Source organism: Astatotilapia calliptera, chromosome 3 (genome assembly GCF_964374335.1).
Source record: "Astatotilapia calliptera chromosome 3, fAstCal68.1, whole genome shotgun sequence".
NCBI classification, from domain to species: domain Eukaryota; kingdom Metazoa; phylum Chordata; class Actinopteri; order Cichliformes; family Cichlidae; genus Astatotilapia; species Astatotilapia calliptera.
In genome coordinates this window covers 77056659-77077899 of record NC_137424.1, presented here as the reverse complement: position 1 = coordinate 77077899, position 21241 = coordinate 77056659, and the positions used below count along the sequence as shown (strand labels likewise).

The window sequence follows — 21241 nt, the reverse complement described above, 5'->3', positions numbered from 1 at the left end:
GCTGTCAGGTAAGATATGCATCATTAATGCTAAATGTAAATTCTTGTATATGTTTATATTCTAAACATTATTCTAAAACCTATTAATGATTATTTAAAACATTTTTAAAGACACAATGGATTTGAAAACCTTTTAAAAATAATTGGATATATTTTTTTTCTATATGTATATAAACTATATACTAAGCAACTTAGACTGGAGATAAGAAACCTTAAATAAAAATCTTTGATAATAATTATGGTACAATATTGATCATGATCACTATATTTGTTATACAGAACCAAAGAATGGAAGAAACCTGTTTATTGCTCATCCTGCTGCTCTCAGGTCAGTAATATTAATATTGCAAACATTTGAACTGAAACTTATAAACTCACAGAGACTGACTGATGTCATTTGGGTAATCAGATTACATGTACAGTTTTTTTTAACACATCAACTAAAAGCACAGTTAGAAAATCTTTATCTACTCCTACCACAACACCTGCATTACTTTTAAATTATCTTTCTTTTTATTTAAAAAAAATGATTTATAGAATGACTTAATGAAGCTATTTATATGAAAGCTATTCATTCTATTTTTAATTTTTTGGCTGCTGATACAACATAATTCCCCAACTTTGGGAATAAATAAGTTTTTTTTTCTTCAATTATTTTCTGCCTTGTTCTTATTATTGCTGTTACTTACAACAAGTCAGTGTTTTCCTAGTGTCGGTCCCAACCCAGATAAAACGGTGAGAGTTACATAAGGAATGGTACCAACACCAGTGCTGTTGATGGTTCCATTACAAACTGCTGGTCTTAAACAAAGGAGGAGAACAAGGGAAGGTGTGTAAATAGAGAGAGGTAAAGGCAGTATGGTGTGTGAGAGTAAGGATTTTAAATATAGGGACTATGACTGTAAAGGGAAAGAACTGGCTGATATGTTTCAGAGAATGGAGGTATATACATTGGTAATGGAATTAAATAAATTAAGTTATGTAAACTTGTGAAAGAACAGTGCTGCTAAATTAAATTGTTTTAATTAATTTTTTCAAGATGGTGGTAGTGTTCAAGCCGTCTGACTCTGTCCCTTCGAGTGATATTTTTTGTTTTATTTGTCCTAAAAGATGCTAACTCTCTGTATGTCTATGACCGCCAAACGCTTTTGGATTTAAGATTCCCCTGTTTAACAAGTGAACCTTAATGCAATCATGGAAAGCAGAGATTTCTCCCTCCACTGTTTCTGCCCGGTTTTCCTGTCCCAGCCTGCCTCTGCTTTGCCTCGAAACTACCCCAATCAACGAGGCTTGCTGACGCCGGGGAAGACCAAGCAGTCGACTGGTGAGCCTGAAGGCTGCCTTCTTATGTCCCGGGAATGATTAATACTGTGATGTGGCCAGATCTGTCTATATCAAACACTGGACCTCTCCGACCATGACCTACCCCTGTCTGGTTCCTGTCGCTGGGATTACTGAAAAACCCATGCCTGCGGCTTCATCACCTCTCGACATCATTGGAGAGGAGTAAACATCCAGAACTTGGAGAAGCCTTGCTGGGCGCCTATTTCCACTACTAACCCCTCGACTTCACTAAGGATTAGCCTTGCTAATGTTCGTTTGTTAGCTAACAAAACCTTTATTTTAAAGGACTTTTTTATTTATTTGGACCTTACGCTCCTAACGGAAACTTGGCTGAGAGCTCAATTGTTTTATGAACTCTTACCTTCCAATTATTTAACTTTGCTGAGGACGGGAAAGCGGGGGGTGGAGTTGCGGCTGTCCTCAGGAAGAAGCTAACATATAAACAACTTTCAACAAACTTCTACTTAAGCTTTGAAATCTTAGTTTTTGAATTGGGGAACCCAAGCCCAACACTCATTGGAATAATAAAGAGACCCCCAAAATATAACAAAGATTTTATTCGAGATTTTTCTACTTTCTCAGCAGGAGCAAGTTATGATCAAATTTTAAAAACCTCCACTCCCACAGAATCGCTATTCAAATGTCTTGACGGAGTCAAAACCTGGATGGCTTCAAATTTTCTTACCTTCAGTGAGGATAAAACTGATGTAATTATTTTTGGACCAAGCTGTAACTTTAGTGGCCCAGATTTGGACTTATGTAATTTAATATCTGCTGTTAAAACACACGTAAAACAACTGGGGGTTTTCTTAGATGACAAACTTACATTTGAGAAACAAATTCACTCAGTTGTTCAGTGGTCCTTTTATAAGTTAAGGCTCCTATCCAAGGTGAGATCATTTTTATCCTTTAAAAACTTGGAACAAGCAATCCATGCGTTTGTCCTGTCTCATCTGGATTACTGTAATTCGCTATACATTGGTGTCTCTCAGTCCAGTCTGACACAGTGCCAACTTGTATAAAACACTGCAGCCCGCCTTTTGACTCATGTGAAGAGACACCAACATACAGTGGGGCAAAAAAGTATTTAGTCAGCCACCGATTGTGCAAGTTCCCCCACTTAAAATGATGACAGAGGTCAGTAATTTGCACCAGAGGTACACTTCAACTGTGAGAGACAGAATGTGAAAAAAAAAATCCATGAATCCACATGGTAGGATTTGTAAAGAATTTATTCGTAAATCAGGGTGGAAAATAAGTATTTGGTCACCTCAAACAAGGAAAATCTCTGGCTCTCACAGACCTGTAACGTCTTCTGTAAGAAGCTTTTCTGTCCCCCACTCGTTACCTGTATGAATGGCACCTGTTTGAACTCATCATCTGTATAAAAGACACCTGTCCACAGCCTCAAACAGTCAGACTCCAAACTCCGCCATGGCCAAGACCAAAGAGCTTTTGAAGGACACCAGGAAAAGTATTGTAGACCTGCACCAGACTGGGAAGAGTGAATCTACAATAGGCAAGCAGCTTGGTGTGAAAAAATCAACTGTGGGAGCAATCATCAGAAAATGGAAGACATACAAGACCACTGATAATCTCCCTCGATCTGGGGCTCCACGCAAGATCTCATCCCGTGGGGTTAAAATGATCATGAGAACGGTGAGCAAAGATCCCAGAACCACACGGGGGGACCTGGTGAATGACCTGCAGAGAGCTGGGACCAAAGTAACAAAGGTCACCATCAGTAACACACTACAACGGCAGGGAATCAAATCCCGCAGTGCCAGACGTGTTCCGCTGCTGAAGCCAGTGCATGTCCAGGCCCGTCTGAAGTTTGCCAGAGAGCACATGGATGATACAGCAGAGGATTGGGAGAATGTCATGTGGTCAGATGAAACCAAAGTAGAACTTTTTGGTATAAACTCAACTCGTCGTGTTCGGAGGAAGAAGAATACTGAGTTGCATCCCAAGAACACCATACCTACTGTGAAGCATGGGGGTGGAAACATCATGCTATGGGGCTGTTTTTCTGCCAAGGGGACAGGACGACTGATCCGTGTTAAGGACAGAATGAATGGGGCCATGTATCGTGAGATTTTGAGCCAAAACCTCCTTCCATCAGTGAGAACTTTGAAGATGAAACGAGGCTGGGTCTTCCAACATGACAATGATCCAAAACACACCGCCCGGGCAACAAAGGAGTGGCTCCGTAAGAAGCATTTGAAAGTCCTGGAGTGGCCTAGCCAGTCTCCAGACCTCAACCCCATAGAAAATCTGTGGCGGGAGTTGAAAGTCCGTGTTGCTCGGCGACAGCCCCAAAACATCACTGCTCTCGAGAAGATCTGCATGGAGGAATGGGCCAAAATACCAGCTACTGTGTGTGCAAACCTGGTAAAGACCTATAGTAAACGTTTGACCTCTGTTATTGCCAACAAAGGTTATGTTACAAAGTATTGAGTTGTATTTTTGTTATTGACCAAATACTTATTTTCCACCCTGATTTACGAATAAATTCTTTACAAATCCTACCATGTGGATTCATGGATTTTTTTTTCCACATTCTGTCTCTCACAGTTGAAGTGTACCTCTGGTGCAAATTACTGACCTCTGTCATCATTTTAGGTGGGGGAACTTGCACAATCGGTGGCTGACTAAATACTTTTTTGCCCCACTGTATTACTCCAGTGCTTGCCTCCCTTCATTTGCATATTAAGTACCTGCTACCTAAAAATATCATTTATTTATTTCAAATATACCGCGGCCGTTTTTGGAAGGTTTAGATTTGTGGGGTCAATTTGACCACAAACATAAAAGACTTTTGTCTTTCCGAGAAAAGTCAATGGAGTAAAAGTAAAATGTCCTTGTCTTTTATCACATTCAAAAACAAATAGTTTTTGTTGGGTTTTTCTCTTTTAAAAAAATTGCATAAACATTTTAAAAACAATTTATTACAAAATGATGAATTTACTCAAGCATTCAAAAAGGTCTGCACCAACAGCAAGAGTCAACTGACATTTATTTAGCTTTTTAATTATTCAAATGCATTCTGTCTTATAAAAATCCATCTAGTAAGGTAATTTCCTGTCACATGTGGAGGGTCGCTCATTTGCAGTTGTTTACTTTTTGAAAAGTGAGTGGGTGGGAGCAAAGTCTAACTTAAAGCCAAGGAACACCGGCTATAAACTGTTGACCATTACCAGTATTATCAGTATCACAGTAAATATACTAATATTCTTTAGATTTCTATATTTTCAAAGTCATTTTATTGACATGCCAGAAAACCAATTCTAAGCGGAACTAGTAGCTAACACTTAATAAGAAAATACACCGGTAAGCTAACTCAGCTGCTTCTCCAAGTCAGCTCACTGATTTCACTACGGTACCTAATTTTTTACAGCCAGCAGTACAAGTTACATCTTAGTGATGGAGAGCCGCTCCTGGTCAGCGGCTCAGTCGTACTGCAGGACATACCACACAGACCTGACCAGTATAAGAAGCAAAGAGGAGAAATCCAACATCACACTCACTTTGAATGGATCAGGGGTTCAGTATGTGTGGATTGGCCTCTACAGGGATCCCTGGGCCTTCTGGTCTGACAACACAACCTCCACATTCACTAACTGGAGGTCTTTTATGCCTGATAACTACCTTTCAAACCAATACTGTGGAGCATTTGATTTAATGTCAGGGAACTGGGATGATGACTTTTGTACAAGCAGTAACTATCTTTTCTGTTTCACAGGTGAGGTCCAGAATGCAAACACTGTAAGATCCTGTCATCATGTAAAACACTAATGTTTGTGTTGTTATATGTGGTTCATTTTTAGCAGTGACAAAGCAAACAGTGGTGAAAATGAAGCTTCAGTCAGAGGCAGACATGCACAGCACAGAGATCCAGCAGCAGGTTTCACAGCAGGTCAGCAGTTCAGTCACCAACACAAACTTGACACAAGTTCAAACTATGCTTCATGTTTTTCATCATCTAAAGACCTGATGGACATTATGGACAATGCCAGGCATCCTCTGCACACGGCCATTAACAGCCAGAAGAGTCTGTTCAGTGACAGGTTGCTTCTCCCCAAGACAAGAACTAACAGACTTAAAAACTCCTTTGTCCCACACGCCATCAAACTGTTTAACTCCTCTCTGGAGGGGAGAGGGAGGGGAAACAGGAGGACAAAGGAGGGGGGAACAACTAAGCTGTAGTGCCTCTTCACCCCACTGTGCAATACCTTTTGTGCAATTGTAGCAAGTACATAAGCTAAAATAATTTAAGTTGGTTATGAATAGTTGGGCTAATTCAGAAGATATCAGATTCGGCTCTAGGAGGTGAGTGAAGTACAATAAACGTACAACCACAGATATTGTGATTACAATTGTTATTTATAGTGAAAATAAAGTGCAATTACCAAACACCAATATTTACAAAATCTGCAGACAAGGAAAAAATAAAACAATTCAAGCTTGTAAAATATCCGCTGCACGGCAGTGCAGGAACCTCGTCCAACCTCTGGCAACAATGTCCATAAAGTTTATTTCATGAGTGATATAAGTCCAACGCGTATGACAGTCTAGACAAGTTGAAATTTGAAGTAGGATGATCAGCACTAAGATTCCAAAACTGAAATCTCAGAAGTGAGATTTAGGGGACTAAACCAAGAGGGGAGAGTGTAGGCCGCAGCAGCCTCCTACCAGACCGCAGGAAGTTGTAGCTGGGATTCTGGCTCGTTGGGCCTAGCTCGCCATCCAAAGTAGTGGTGTCGCTGTGGTCTCTCCAGGGCACCACTAGCCTGCACTATAATCACAAAACCACTATTAGCAAAATTCATCTAAATTTCCCAAGCTAACTTTAGTTCCAGTGTACACATAAAATCCATGAGAAAATACAACAAATACATATCCAACCATTGTAATGAATTAAAACAAATGACAATCTCAAATAACAAAACTACAGCCACATAAAGTGAGAGCAGTAGTAATGCAGTAAGCCTCAGCCATCCCATCAGCTAATAGCACTGGCATACTGATACAGGTTACAAATACAAACAAACATTCAGACTCACTCACCATTCACTACGTGCGATGTCACATACGAGCCCCACGCATCTACCCACGGCGGTATCAAAATACTGTTGAACGCAATCCACAATTAATTCAAAACAAGTCAAGATAGTAAACAGCGAAAAGCGCTCGGCCCACGTACCTGTTGCTAGTGATGGGACGTTCTGTATCGAGGCTTCGGAGCGTGTGTCGAGTAATGGAGGGGGCGTTTCCGCGAAGCGCGTATCGAGGCTTGCTTCATTTATGGGAGGAGCTGAAAATGATGACGTCCGAAGCCTCGCTGCCCGGCTGTACCACGTGACTGGTTCATGAAGTGGTTCGAACTTTGCCGCGAGCTATGACAGCGATATAAACCCCTCAGATTTCATTCGAAATGTGGGTGTTTGATGGAGAGTTGCGGTTAGTGAGAGTTTGGAGACCGTTTGGAGGTTTATGAGAGTGAGGAGAGAAAGTCAGGAGAGAATGGAGCCAGCTAAGAAGAGGAGGATGTCCTCCCCTGTGTGGGAACATTTTGATCTTATTCCTCCCAACAAGGTATGTAAATTTCTACAGAAGATGTATTGTCATGATACTGATGGTGCAATACAATTTATGTTGAGCTGTCTTGACTTTTGTACAAGGTGAAGTGTTTGCTATGTGCCAGGGAGCTGGGATATAACAACAACACCTCATCCATGCTTAGGCACTACAGAGCTTTGCATGAGAATAAGGGGAACACCGATTGTGGAGCAAGACCAGGTGAGCCATCAAATGCAATGATAATATAGCATGCAGTAATGTTACTAAATGATATAACAATATTATACAACTGTTATAAGTTACGTATGTGATATTTATATTTGTGCTTTATCTTTATTGTCTTTCCTCAGGAGAACAATCTCCAATAGATGAAGACCTGGTCAGCATGGTGATTGAGGACTCCCAGCCATTTAGCATTGTGGAGGACAAAGGATTTAAAAGATTTGTTAAATCATTAAATCCCAGCTATGTTCTCCCCACTAAAAAGGTCATAAAAGCAGTGAAAATTTAGTTTTTACAGAATAAAATGTGAACAGGCAGGACTGAGGCTCAAAGCCTCAGTGTGTAGCTGTCCATACCTCAACGTTACAAAAGCACAACTACTGTCCACACCCCAACCACACCTCACTTCACAGTAAATGATCATTTCCATTTCAAGCATTTCCAAATAATCATTTCCCATACTGCCAGTATAAATATACACAGTATACTGCCATCACTACAATATAGATGTTTTACACACTCCTTTTGTTGTTGACATTTACAGGCTGTGTGCAAAATGCCACACTCTTCAAATTCATGCCAGCTATTATTTTTACGTCCAGTAGGTGTCCTGCTAGAGCAAATGAAGCTACATGAAGCTTCGCGTTGGGGTGAACCAATTGGATGAAAAGCTTCAGTGCTTCATGGGGCTTCATCTGCCCATCACTACCTGTTGCTTCCATCCGCTAACGCCTCTCCCCCGCGTCGAAAAAGGGCGGAGAACTGGGAAGATGGCGGAGTGAGCGGTTCAACTTGAGTGGGCTCCGAGGCTTTTCCTGAAAAGAACCTCCTTTATGTCTTGACCGCAATCAAGTTAACCGGAATTAGAAGCAGACTAGTTATACTTCATCTCTAAAACTCAAAAACTTCCTCCCTGTGTTTCTCTCCGTCATTCTCGGCCACCTTCTCCGAAGCGGCGAAATGGCTAACATTAACAAAGATCATGGCTACCACCTAGCAGCTCTTCGACAGGCGTGCGACGAAGAAGATATTGAATGGATGGAACAGCAGCACGACTTATCACAAGACAGACCGCAAGCTGATCGTCACCACACACCAGTTAAAAGTCCAAATCCTAAAAAAATGAAGGCTAACGAATCGCAGACGCAAAACGAAGTTTCAAACACAGTTCTCCTCAATGCTATCCAAAAACTGGTATGTAAATTTGACACCCAAAGTGAACATTTAAAGAATTATGAATTCCAGTTGCAAGAAAACACCGACGCTGTAAGAAAAGTAAAGGAGTCCGTGGATGCTAATACGGAAGCTGTTAAATCTGTGGTGGAAGATGTGAAACGTATTAAAACGCAAATGGCGACGCTGAAAAAAGAGAACGAGGCTCTTCGTGAAATGTGTCTGGAGCATGCTAGATACAAACGGAGATGGTCTTTGCTGCTAACTGGCGTTCCTGAGAAGGAGGGGGAGAACACGAGAGAAGAAATAATCAGAATTCTGACCAAGATAATTCCTGCGAACGCCGAGCAGCTGTACAACACAGTGGATACAGTGCACCGGCTGGGTCAGAAGGGACGAGTTGGTGACAAACCCAGGCTGATTGTCATACAGTTTGCCATGAGAACTGTTCGAGACCTAGTGTGGAAGATGTCCAAGGAGGCGAAGCTCTGCAAGGAGATGAAGATTCGGTTTAGAGAGGACTTTTGTAAGGAAGACAGAGAAGCCCGCAAACGTCTGTGGCCGAGGGTGGAGGAGGCAAGGAGCAGAGGGCTCAAAGCTTTCCTGAAGGACGGATATGCTGTCATCGATGGTCGTCAAATCAAAGAATGAAAGAACTTTATAACGACCTAGATAAGAAGGTATAACTGTTCAACTAAATTTAAGCCGGTAACTTGCTCAATGGTCCCTGACTTTGACTGGGTCTATTAGTTAATAGGAGGTAAAATGTTCCATTGCCTTACTCTAGTTATTACAGCACTTTCAAGCTACATTCAATGGTTCTTTCAATATTTTCTTTAAATGTTCGAGGTTTAAGAAGTAACATAAAGCGTAAAGCGATTTTTCTTTTTTGTAAGGAACAGCCTAACACGAATTGTTTTTTATTTCAAGAGACACACAGTAGTAAAGATGATCATATATTTTGGAGAAAGCAGTGGGGAAGCGGTGATATTTATTTATCTCATGGTACCTCTCATTCAGCAGGAGTGGCTATTTTTCTACATCGTTTTAATGGAAGAGTTCTTGATCATAAAGGTGATGAGGAAGGTCATTGGTTAATGGTTAACATGGAGTTGGATGATACTAAGTACATTTTAGTAAATGTTTATGGGTTCAACAATAGAGCTAAAAACAGGAAATTGATTTCTGATTTGAAAAAAATGATAGAAGAATGGAAGATCATCTATTCAACTGAAAAAGTCGTTGTTGCAGGTGACTTTAATATGGTACCAGATGAAAAACTGGATAGATTTCCAACTAAATATAACTCTTCTCATTTTAACCAAATATTAATGGATTTCTCCTGCACCCTCAACCTAATCGATATCTGGCGTAACTTAAACCCAGAAAAACTGCAATACACCTGGAATAATTCTGAGCGCTCTCAATGCTCAAGACTGGATTATTGCTTAATAACTGGTAGTCTCTTCCCCCTATCATCCAACTGTAAGATTCTTCACTCCCCTGTTACTGACCATTGTGCCATAACACTTTCAATCTCCCCGGATAATAGATTATCAGAACCGAAGAATTCTCACTGGAAGTTTAACAGTAACCTCTTACGAAGCTCGTCTTTTTGTATAAAAATTAAATCATTGATAGGAGAGGTAAAAGCAATGGAGGATTTTTCTTCTACTAGTAAATGGGAATGGTTGAAGTTTAATGTCAGAAAAATTGCTAGTGAAGAAGGAAAATTAATGGCTAATAAAAGGAGACAGAAACAGGCTGAAATTACTGCACAAATAAGTTCATTGTGCAATTTATCACATCTGACAGAGGAAAACTCTATAGAACTAAACCAGTTGCAGTACAAACTAGATGAACTTTATATAGACAAAGCAAAAGGTGCCTTCATTCGCTCAAGGGCTAAATGGATTGAGGAGGGGGAAAAGAATTCTTCTTATTTCTTTAACCTGGAGAAAACTAGACAAACAAAAAAAACTATAATGAAGTTACAAATTAATAATACCCTGACTGAAGACCAACAGACTATAAACAACTATATCACAGAGTTCTATTCAGCCCTCTACACTACAAATTATTCCAGTTATTCCAGTTATTCCAGTTATCCAATTATTCCAGATTTCAGACTCAATGAGTCTGAAATCACTTTAGCTGAATTGGATGCTGCTGTTTCCCAAATGGCGAATGGTAAATCACCAGGTCCCGACGGAATCACGATTGAATTTTACAGATATTTCTGGAATGACATTAAAGATCTATTACTAGAGGTATTTAATGAATGTATAAATGATCAGATGCTATCTCCAACTATGAAACGAGGAATAATTTCTTTACTTCCTAAACCAAACAAGGACCCTATCCTTTTAGATAACTGGAGACCTATCACACTTCTTTGCTGTGACTACAAATTATTAGCTCATGTCTATGCCAACAGATTAAAAACAGGAATAACTCAAATAATAGATGAGACACAGTCAGCCTTTATAAAAGGGCGTCATATCCATAATCATACCCGTTTAGTATTAGATATGTTGGATTACAATCATTTAATTCCTCATGATAGCCTTATTTTATTTCTTGATTTCTTTAAAGCTTTTGATTCTTTGGAGCATAATTTTTTATTTAAAGCTCTGGAGGCTGTGGGTTTTGGTCCCAGATTTGTTAGTGTAATGAAAATGTTGTACAGAGATATAACAAGTAGTATTGCACTCAATCAGGGGTTTTCTAATAGTTTTAAAATTCATCGTGGCATTCGGCAGGGATGCCCTATTAGCCCGTTATTGTTTATTGTTGCAGCAGAAATGCTTGCCATTTATATCAAACTCTCTTCAGATCTGGAAGGCATAAACGTTCTTGATAAAGAATTTAAAATTAGTCAATTTGCTGATGACACTGCCTTATTTCTAAGGAATGTAAATATGGTCTCTACTGCAATTAATAAAATCCTTTCATTCTCAAAAGCATCCGGCTTAACGCTAAACCTTAAAAAATGTGAAATCTTAGCTGTACACAACTGTAATCAAAATACTATTAACAATATACCAGTAAAAGAGGAGGTAAAATACCTTGGTTTAATAATCAGTAAAAATACTAATGATCGAGAGAATAATAACATAACTCCTAGATTAAATGTAGTTAAAAAAATATTTAATCATTGGTTAACACGTGATTTATCCATATTAGGTCGTATCTTACTGTCTAAAGCAGAACGACTTTCAAGACTCATATACCCCTGTTATTCAATTTTTACATCTCCTAAAATGATTAAACTGTCCAATTCTATTATATTCAGCTTTATCTGGAAGAATAAAACACATTATATACGCAAATCACAATTAGTTAAAGACTATGAAAATGGGGGCTTGAAAGCTTTAGACTTTGAATCTATTATTGCTGCATTCAGGCTCAGATGGATAAAAGACTGCATTTCCTGTCCTCAATCTATGTGGTACCATATTCCAAACAAACTCTTTAATAAGGTCGGGGGGTTAGATTTTTTGCTCAGATGTGATTATGAAATATCTAAGCTTCCTCTTAAGTTGTCTAGTTTCTATAAGCAAGCTTTGAATTTTGGGAAACTAATTTTCACCCACAATTTTTCACCTCACAATTCTGTGTTGTGGAATAATAGGGTTATAGTCATCAATAAGAAGTCCTTATTTAAATCAGACTGGTATGATAACGGTGTATGTTTTGTTGTTGATCTGCTTGATAGAAATGGAAACTTGCTATCTTATGAAGAATTTATTGATAAGTATAAAATAGAGATTTCATTTAATAATTATAATAAGGTTTGTAAAGCGATACCCACACCGTTGTTAAATCTTATCGTAAATACTTTAAAGTATTCATTAATAAGAACATGCTTACCTTCACTGACGATAGGTAATACCTCAATAAAGGACAAACAATTTAATAATAAGTTCATCTCTAATACCTTTAAGCAAATAGTATTCTGCAACTACAATGTCAATGTCAGACATGACCTTGATAGCATATTGAAAGACAAGTCATTTTCTTTTTACTTAAAATACCCACTTGCGCCTAAAATGAAAGAAACACACTTCAGAATCATATCAGGCATTTATCCAGTTGGAGAATTCCTGCATAAAAGGTTTAATTTTGAGGCCGACTCTTGTGCTTTCTGTTCTTCCGATCCAGAAACACTAGAGCATCTATTTTTCACTTGTCAGTATGTTAATGCTTTCTGGTTTGAAATACACTGTTGGGTTTCACTCAGAATTTCCAATGTACCTGCCTTCACATCTAAGGATATTCTTTACTTTATGGACAATCTGGATTCTGAAATCTCAGATGTTGTCAATTTTGTAATAGTGCTATGTAAGTTTTTCATTCATTTATGTAAGTGGAAGAATGCCTCTCCTATGTTTACCGTCTTCTTGAATTACTTTTGTCAATACTTTAAGTCACTTAAGCTTATTTCAAATATGAACAAAAAAACTGCTGTACTATACTGTAAAATCACAAAATACTTGCTATTCTAATTTTCTTGCCTGTGTCAAAAGGTCTATGTTCCTTATTTCTTTACTCTAGAAACTTTTATTTTCTCCCTGTAAAGTTATGATGACTTGCTTCACCATCTTTATAATGTAAATTGTTACAATTCTGGTCTGTTTCCTTGACTTGTTTTGTATATGGAAATTTGTTTCAATAAAAAAAAAAAAAAAAAAGCCTCTCCCCCGCGTCGTTTCGAGGCGACAACCCGGAAGGCATATATCGGTGCCTCGCGAATGTGATTGGTCACAACAGGCATGTGCAGCCTCGCGGCGTGGCGTGCGTCATGACGCACGATGCCTTCACGGACACGCTCCGGTTGGAATTTAAGATTCCAATTTAGTTATAGACGCAGTTCTTTTTATTTTTATGTGGGTTACACAATACTTTTGTAAATAGTCAACAGTGCAATAGACTCAATACTCGAAATGTGCAATTCATTCACTTGTATTTTTATTTTTTATTCCTATTTATTCTATTTATCCCCTTCGTATATTTTATTTATATTGTCTCTGTATTTATATATGTGTGTGTGTGTGTGTGTGTGTGTGTGTGTGTGTGTGTGTGTGTGTGTGTGTGTGTGTGTGTGTATATATATATATATATATATATATATATATATATATATATATATATATAATATTCTGTAACTCTGGAACTTCTGTCGGTGCTGTGCTTTTTGGAAATCGAATTTCCCAGAGGAACCCACCCGAGGGATTAATAAAGTTCTATCTAATCTAATCTAATCTAATCATCTGCACATTTTGTCCAGCTGTCAGGCCTCATGCTGTCAGAAGGACTGACAGACTTCAGGATTCGTTGGAGGAAAGTCCAGAGTTACCATGACGACCAGTCAAAGAAGCAGGATGTGGACGGTTGCTGCAAAACTGAAAACTGACTGGACTGAACCACTTCATGTGTGAAGTTAATAACATGCTGTGCTGAGCTGTCTCATCCTTTGAATCTTTCAATATTTCAGAGTGTAAAGTTCCACCAACAGCTCATTTGTTCAGCTGCAGTTGTAGTTTGGTAGAAAGTCTTTAATCAGAGGTCCACTCACTAGTTTTCCTGATAGGCTCTAGTCTCTTGCTTTGTTTTGCAGTGTCTCTTTCAATACTTTCAGACACTGTCCTTCTGTGGACGTCACTGCACAGGCTTTGTCTGTGTGCAGTTTATTAGGATCCATAGTTCTGTTTCATCTGACAGCAGCCTCTGCTGACTTACACAAATGATGGAGAAGAAAGTGAGGATAGCCAGAGATCTGATTGAGGAGGTCAGGGGGGACAGCAAAACATTGTACTGTTTATGTCCTGTTTCTACTTCTATTGTTTAATAACTGTAACAGCCATGAATTCAGTTCAATTCATTTCAATTCAATTTTACTTCTATAGCACCAAAATAAGTCACATCGAGGTGCTTTATATTGTAAAGTAGACCCTACAATAATAAATTCAGAGAAAAAAAAACAACAATCATATGACCCCCTATGAGCAAGCACTTTGGCGACAGTGGGAAGGAAAAACTCCCTTTTAACAGGAAAAAACCTCCGACAGAACCAGGCTCAGGGAGGGGCAGGGCCCTAGTAAGAACTGCAGGTGGTGGGTAAAGTTTGTGCTGGTGTTGCCATAGTTACTGTTGTGGTCTTAGTTTGTATTTTCGCCTGTGTTGACATGTTTGTCTACTTTTGTTTTTGTAGCTTTCAGCTTTCTTCATGATATATTTGAAAGGGTTTTAATGTGTTCTGTGGTTTCATTCATGTTTTTGTGTTACAAATAATACACAGCTATTTGGGTTGAAAACGATAAATCCATGTAGACAGGTATAGAAAAAGTAATACAAAATGAGAGAGATACATTAAAATAGTAAGTAAACAGAATGGTTGAACCATTATTTATTGCCTTTTATAGATTAATTTCTTATTTAATATTATAATTTGACTTCAACAAATTTATATTTTGCCAATATTGACATCTTTGTTTGTTTCATTAGCTTAGCTGGAGTGAACACATGAAAATAATTTAATTTTATTCATTTGAACTTAATTTGTGGTGTATGTAATTTGATTGTACTTTTCTGTTAATAAATGAATGAGTTATTTGTGTGTTTTGACACTGAGTGATAAATCAGGTGAAATTGCTACAGATCCATGAAAGTAAAGCTAGTTTGACACTGAAGCTTTTTTGTTTCTTTGGTTTTGTATGCGTCTGTGTAAGTTTGAGGTCCATGTCAAAATCACAGGCATTCAAATGTAAAGGGCCTTAAGTTATATGTTAGTTATGAGAATATTCATGAGTGTTGCGCTTATGCTTTATAGTAGAGTTTTGTTTAATAGATCACTTTTCACCAATGGTAGTAAAAGTTCCAATCTCAGCGTCCCTGCTCAGACATGATTTACTTATTTACACCCAGGAGAAAGACCTGGGTGTAATTAGCTAACTTGTACTACTTGTTAAGTTACTTTGATGTTACTCTGTAAAATGATCTGAAACACGCTGTCTCATAATAAAAACCTGAGGCTACAGCCCTACACACCAACAAATCCTTCTCCTAATGAGGACACGTGATCTTTCTCTGTTAGGTATGAACACAAAGCAAAGAAGGTGTGGCTGGAGTGTATCCCAGCTACGATGGGGCGAGATGCATGGTACACGCTGGAAAGGGCGCCATCCCGTCACTGGTTTAACACGGGGTGTCGAACTCCAGGCCTCAGGGGCCAGTGTCCTGCAGGTTTTAGATAACACCCTTGGTCAACACACCTGAATCAAATGATTAGTTCATTACCAGGCTTCTGGAGAACTTCAAGACATGTTGAGGCGGTTATTTACCTTTAAATCAGCGGTGTTGTATCAAGGACACATCTAAAACCTGCAGGACACCGGCCCTCGAGGCCTAGAGTTCGACACCGGTGGTTTAAAACATAAAGACAAACAACTATCCAGGTTTTAGGTTTAGAAAAGAACCGGTTCTGTTCCCTGTGAAATAACATAACTTAACTGGAATAAATTTAAAAACTTTGCGGAATCCCACAAAACACGCCTTTTGCTTTATTGTCCCATGCGGAGATCCGTAGGATATGAGCGCCCCACGTGACCGCTTACAGCAAACCTCAGCAGAGTAGCGACGGCGGGAGAAGAGTTGCGCGTGCGCAGACGTGGCTGCCGTCCTATGAAGCAGACCGAGCTCAAGTATCGCTCCTGTTCCTGTCGATCAAACACCAATAACACAGCGTCGCTGTCGCTTCTATCGACCCGCAGCAGCTGAAGCAGCCATGTGTTCAGCTGAGTCTCTGAGAGAGTTCATACAGGAGAGGCTGGCTGCTGTTTGCCAACAAATCTTCTGCGAGGTTCAGAAAACCATCGTCCAGTATGAGGAGGAGATCCAGCGTCAGCGCAGACTGCTGGATATCAGCCGGAGACCCGACACACACTCACACGGCTCAGGTACGGACACGTGTGCTGAGCTCAGGTTCCTCTCTGTTGATGAAGACATGAAAGCTCGTCAGCGTCTCCGGGATTTCTCTGATGTTAGCTGGGAGCAGAAAGCTGTTACCTTGGTGATTAATTTAATTTCGGAGTCTAATTTGTGTAAAATATCAGACACTGGGCATCAGCTAAAGACTGCAGTCAGGTGTGTTTGGCTGTGTTTCACAGTCGTACTGAAACAATCAGTGCAGTTTGAGTTCATCTGTGAGATTATTGTTTAGCAGGAGTAAAACCCTGAAAAGAAATAAACGCCTTGATGCTGATAAAGCAGCGAGTTTAAGGCCAGCGTGTAGTTCAGGTTTTTAAGTCTTGAGCTGCCCCTGATTTCCTCATATTTTGGTAAACATAAATAAAATATGTGACCTGAGGGAGGTACCTATTTCAATAGGATGGAGCTGCAGCGTATATGCAGCTGTAAGTATATAGTCAGTTCCCCCAACTGGGTAAAGCACTATAAAAAGGAAATTCATCATTGTTGTCTCCACCCAAGCTCACCACCACGGTGCATGCAAAAGTGGCAAGAAAAAGATGAGTTTCCGTGCAGCGCCTTCGCTGTCTGCAACGATATATTAAAAAAATAAAAGTAAACCACTCTCAACTACAATCAGTACACACATTGGAGCCTACTGATACAATGAAGAAAAACAACAAACAAATAAACAAAACAACATCGACAGCCACAGCTGTCACAATAATCTTCAGCTCTTTGCAGTCGAGTTAAACCAGTCTAAAACAAATTAAAAGACCTCGGCCTGCAGCCAAAAATCCATCCAGGCAAAGCAAAGCTGCAGCTTGGCAATCTGTAAATGAAAACAGGACATCACTTACACTGAACAGTTGACCACAGCAGGAATATCCCTGTTCACAAGTTAGGGTCACACCCTAATAAGTATCGGCAAGTGGTGGCGGAGTCCACTACACATTTCTCTGCAGGAATAAAACAGTGTTTCCTTCTACAAGAGTGAAAATGACTTTAAGCCTCTGCCAAACTACAGAAACTCAAGTGGGACATGTTCCGTTGCCTAAAAGGGGAAAATTACCGACAAAGGTCAGGTCTCACCTGTCACACATAAAAAGAAGAATTTGAAGCAGCTGTTCCAGAGAGTTTAGACTTTCAGTCATTTTTTTCTTTATGCTTTTGTGGAATCAGATTAAGAATAATTAAAGAGACTAAAACACCAAATAATTTTTAATGATTTCATTATTACCATATTGTAATTTATATTTTTGATGGCACAACAGGGTAAAATGCCTGTGAAACAAAATTGATAAATTCAGTCTACAGTGTTGTTAAAGTCTTTACCCCCCTTCCTGATTTCAGAGACTGCGTCTTCTTCTTTTGACGTTTACTGGGCGGCTGGCATCCTCGTTGATGCATTGCTGCATCTTCTATTTCAGTCCATTGTTACACTCTTAAATGTTACTTCCCATTCCTTCGTCTTTCAGGATCTTGCAAAGCTTGAAACGACCCATTAATGACCTATTAAATTAGTCATAGACTATTTTGATAGTCGACGTAATCGTGACTAGTCTACTGGTGACAGCCCTATTAGTTCAAAAGCAAAAATGAGTGAATGTGGCCTGTTGTTTGTTTTTATTAAGGAGTTGTTTCATCATCTTCTCTACTTCCCTCTTCAGAATTCCAACAGCTTCATGTTTGTGGGAAAGAGGAGCCTCTGACAGAACAGCAGGTCTTTAACCAGGAGATGATCTCCAGTGTGGACCAGGAGGATCCAGAGCCTCCACAGATGAAAGAGAGACAGGAGGAGGAACCCTGCAGCAGTCAGGATAGAGAGCAGCTGGGAGTGAAGCAGGAGGCTGACGGCGTTAGAACTGATGATGAGTGGCTCAAACTGCTGGCGACCACCTGGAAACCCGAGATAAAGCTGCACAGAATAGGTTTGTAAAACTGGGATGATTCACAGGAAGAAATAAAGGTCAGAACTTTAATAAGCAGCATGAATGAAAATTTGACACTGAACCTACATTGTCTAAGTCTAAGAAGACGATTAAGTCTGAAAACCAATTACGCTGCTTCAGTAACAGAGTTGATTGAGATATTAATTGTTCTTAAAAATCATTGAAAGCACAGAGATAAGATATTTCTTTGGAACAGAGATGGGAACAGGTGATTGTTGTGTAAGTCTCAAATCTTTATCCTCAACTCTGAAGTGAAGTCCCAAGTCTGAAACTGTTGCAAATATGTGTTAGATTTAAATAACAGACCATGTGTTCTTTTAAAGATCTGTATTATTATTAGAGATTAGAGACGTTCAAGCCAAACAGCACTTCGATTCTGCTGCAGGACAATGATCCAAAACACACCAGCAAGTCCACCTTAAGAAAAATAAGATGCTGTGGCGTGACCATAAAAAGCTGGTTTGCTGAAAACCCTCTAATGTGGCTGAGTTATAACAATTCTGCAAAGAAGGGTGTGCCACAGTTCCTTCACAGCTGTAACTGACTCAGTGCCATTTAAATGCTGGACTGCAGTTGTTGCTGTTAAGGGTGACCCAACCAGTTATTATGTTTAGGGGGCAATCACTTTTTCACACAGGGCTGTGAAGGTTTTTATTTTTCACCTTAAAAAGACAGTTCATACTAAAAACCCAGCACGTCTGGTTGAATTGCAAGAATTCTGCAAAGATCGGTGGGTCAGATTCTCACTATGTAGAGACCTGTTAATCAGTCAGATCAGAATATATTTTCTCAGGTGTTTGTTGTTCTATATAAAAAAAAAATTTAAAAAAAATTGTTTTCATTTTTCTCTTCAGACCTTCAACCACTAAATGTCTGTGAGGACGAGGTGGAGAAGGAGGAACCACTCACAAACCAGGAAAACTATAACGAGGAGAGGAGCTCCAGTGTGGACCAGGAGGACCCAGACCCTCCACAGATTAATGAGGAACAGGAGGATCTCTGCAGCAGTCAGAAGGGAGAGCAGCTGGGAGTCAGGCAGGAGACTGATACCTTCATGGTGACTCCTGCTTATGAGGAAAGTGACCACAGTGAAGCAGAACCAAACAGTGAGCAAATCTCTCACAGCTCTGCTGAAGCAGAGAGCCAAGATCAGGAAGAAAGTCAGCATGTGGACTCAGGGTCATCTGAAAATGCAGAGGTGAAGACAATCAGACGTCGCAAAAAGAAAAGTGACAGTAATAAAGTGGAAAATCCTGCTCTGTCAGAGAGTCAGGGTCAAAGTGGGGCAAGAAAAAAGACTGAACAATGTGACATCTGTGGGAAAAGTTTTCAGTTTAAATCACGCCTGACTGCACACGTGAGACGTCACACAGGTGAGAAACCGTATTCTTGTAGCACCTGTGGAAAGGCGTTTCTGTTTAAATCCCAACTGAATATACATATGAGACGTCACACAGGTGAGAAACCATATTCTTGTAGCACCTGTGATAAAACGTTTGTCCTTAGATCCCTACTAAACGCTCATGTAAGAGTTCACACAGGTGAGAAGGCATTTTTGTGTAGCACCTGTGGGAAAGCATTCACTTCCAACTCACAATTGACCACTCACACAAGAGTTCACACAGGTGAGAAGCCATATTCTTGTAGCACCTGTGGTAAAACCTTTAACTGTGCAACCTACCTGAAGAAACATGTCAGAGTTCACACAGGTGAGAAACCTTATCCTTGTAGCACCTGTGGGAAACAATTTAGTCAATGGATACACATGAATCGTCACATGAGGCGTCACACAGGTGAGAAGCCATATAGCTGCAGCACTTGTGGGAAAAGATTCCCTTACCAATCAGGATTGAAAGTTCACATGAATACACACAGGTGACACGGTTATGTGAAGGCTGCAGAATCTGTGGGAAAAGATTTTGTTAATGAGACACGTGATAATTTATGTTGCCTAAAAGTGTTATATTTAGAAAATGTGGGACAGAGTCATAGCAGTGTGTAGAGCTCACACTGACCAGGAGTCAAATCACTGCAACACCCGAGTGAAAAGATGACCGATATTCAAATTAGCATTTTCTGTCCAGAGTAGTAAAAACTCTCAGCATTCTTTATAAAGTTCATTACGTTATTCTTATAGTTGTATCAGAGAAACCCTGATGTTACATTTAATGATGGTTAAAATTCAGTGTGCTCCTTTTCTTCCAGATCATTGTTCTGATCTGTTCTGATCATTGTTCTTTGAGATCACAGTACTGCTGTTTATTAAAGCATGTTAAATTTGAAATAGAGATTCCATTCATTACATTTTTTTTGAAGTAATCACTAACAAACAAAAGCAGCATAAGAGAGCGTTCTGTCTTTTTTCAGTTTTTCTTTGTACTTTTCTATAAGAAAACAAAAACATTTTTTACATTTAGAGAACATGCACCAGAAAAGTCATTCAATTTGTGTTTGGTGTTTTATTTGTGTGTTGTAACAATGCTTTTTGACAATAAATTCTATACCATTGCAAAGCCTATTTATTTCTCTTTAAATGGAAGCACATTTATAATGAAAATTTTATTCATGGGTTGAGCAGCAGAGTTGAGAATGTAGATTGCATCCATGACAAACAGCTTATTCTGCTATTGTGTCATAATTTTTAGCTTCCAGAAGACCAGGTGCTGAAAAAAAGGTGCCTGATCGGCTCCTGACTAGCAGAATCTGTTATAGCAGTTGGGCTACGTTCACACTGCAGGTCTTAATGCTCAATTCCGATTTTTTGATCAAATCCGATTTTTTTGTCTGCTCGTTCACACTACAAATAAAATGCGACAGCAAACGCTCTCTAGTGTGAACGCTCAAAGCGGCCCGCATGCGCAAAAGAAGACGTCACACACAACGCGCTCTGTTTAGACCCAGAGCAAACAGTATTGTTTGACTGATGGCCCTTAATATAAAGAATTCGGACTTCACGTTTCCCAATTTTTGCTTTAAGTTATTTTGTTATTTACATAATAATGT

General features: G+C 39.4%; 1 protein-coding gene and 2 long non-coding RNA genes across 3 annotated transcripts; 2 read left to right on the top strand and 1 right to left on the bottom strand.

Moving 5' to 3' along the window:
- Positions 1-5076: 5076 nt before the first annotated feature.
- Positions 5077-14937, top strand: LOC113017736 (uncharacterized). Its single transcript, XR_013906650.1, has 2 exons — positions 5077-5259; positions 13609-14937. It is a non-coding gene; the product is annotated as an uncharacterized LOC113017736 (long non-coding RNA).
- Positions 5708-6555, bottom strand: LOC145425870 (uncharacterized). The gene is made up of 2 exons (XR_013906645.1): positions 6411-6555; positions 5708-6138 (listed from the first exon to the last, which is right to left on the bottom strand). It is a non-coding gene; the product is annotated as an uncharacterized LOC145425870 (long non-coding RNA).
- Positions 14938-15945: 1008 nt separating the features above from the next.
- Positions 15946-20751, top strand: LOC113017747 (uncharacterized). Its single transcript, XM_026160858.2, has 3 exons — positions 15946-16276; positions 17957-18217; positions 19093-20751. Exons 1-3 carry the CDS (start codon positions 16105-16107, stop codon positions 20115-20117), a joined length of 1458 nt encoding a protein of 485 aa, XP_026016643.2. The 5' UTR covers positions 15946-16104; the 3' UTR covers positions 20118-20751.
- The last annotated feature ends 490 nt before the right edge of the window (positions 20752-21241 follow it).

Bases quoted from the DNA above. Each gene is read 5' to 3' on its own strand.
- LOC113017747 (XM_026160858.2), top strand. From the start codon at position 16,105: ATGTGTTCAGCTGAGTCTCTGAGAGAGTTCATACAGGAGAGGCTGGCT. The intron at 16,277-17,956 runs GTACGGACACGT...TTCCCTCTTCAG, and splicing joins CACACACTCACACGGCTCAG to AATTCCAACAGCTTCATGTT. The intron at 18,218-19,092 runs GTTTGTAAAACT...TTTTCTCTTCAG, and splicing joins GATAAAGCTGCACAGAATAG to ACCTTCAACCACTAAATGTC.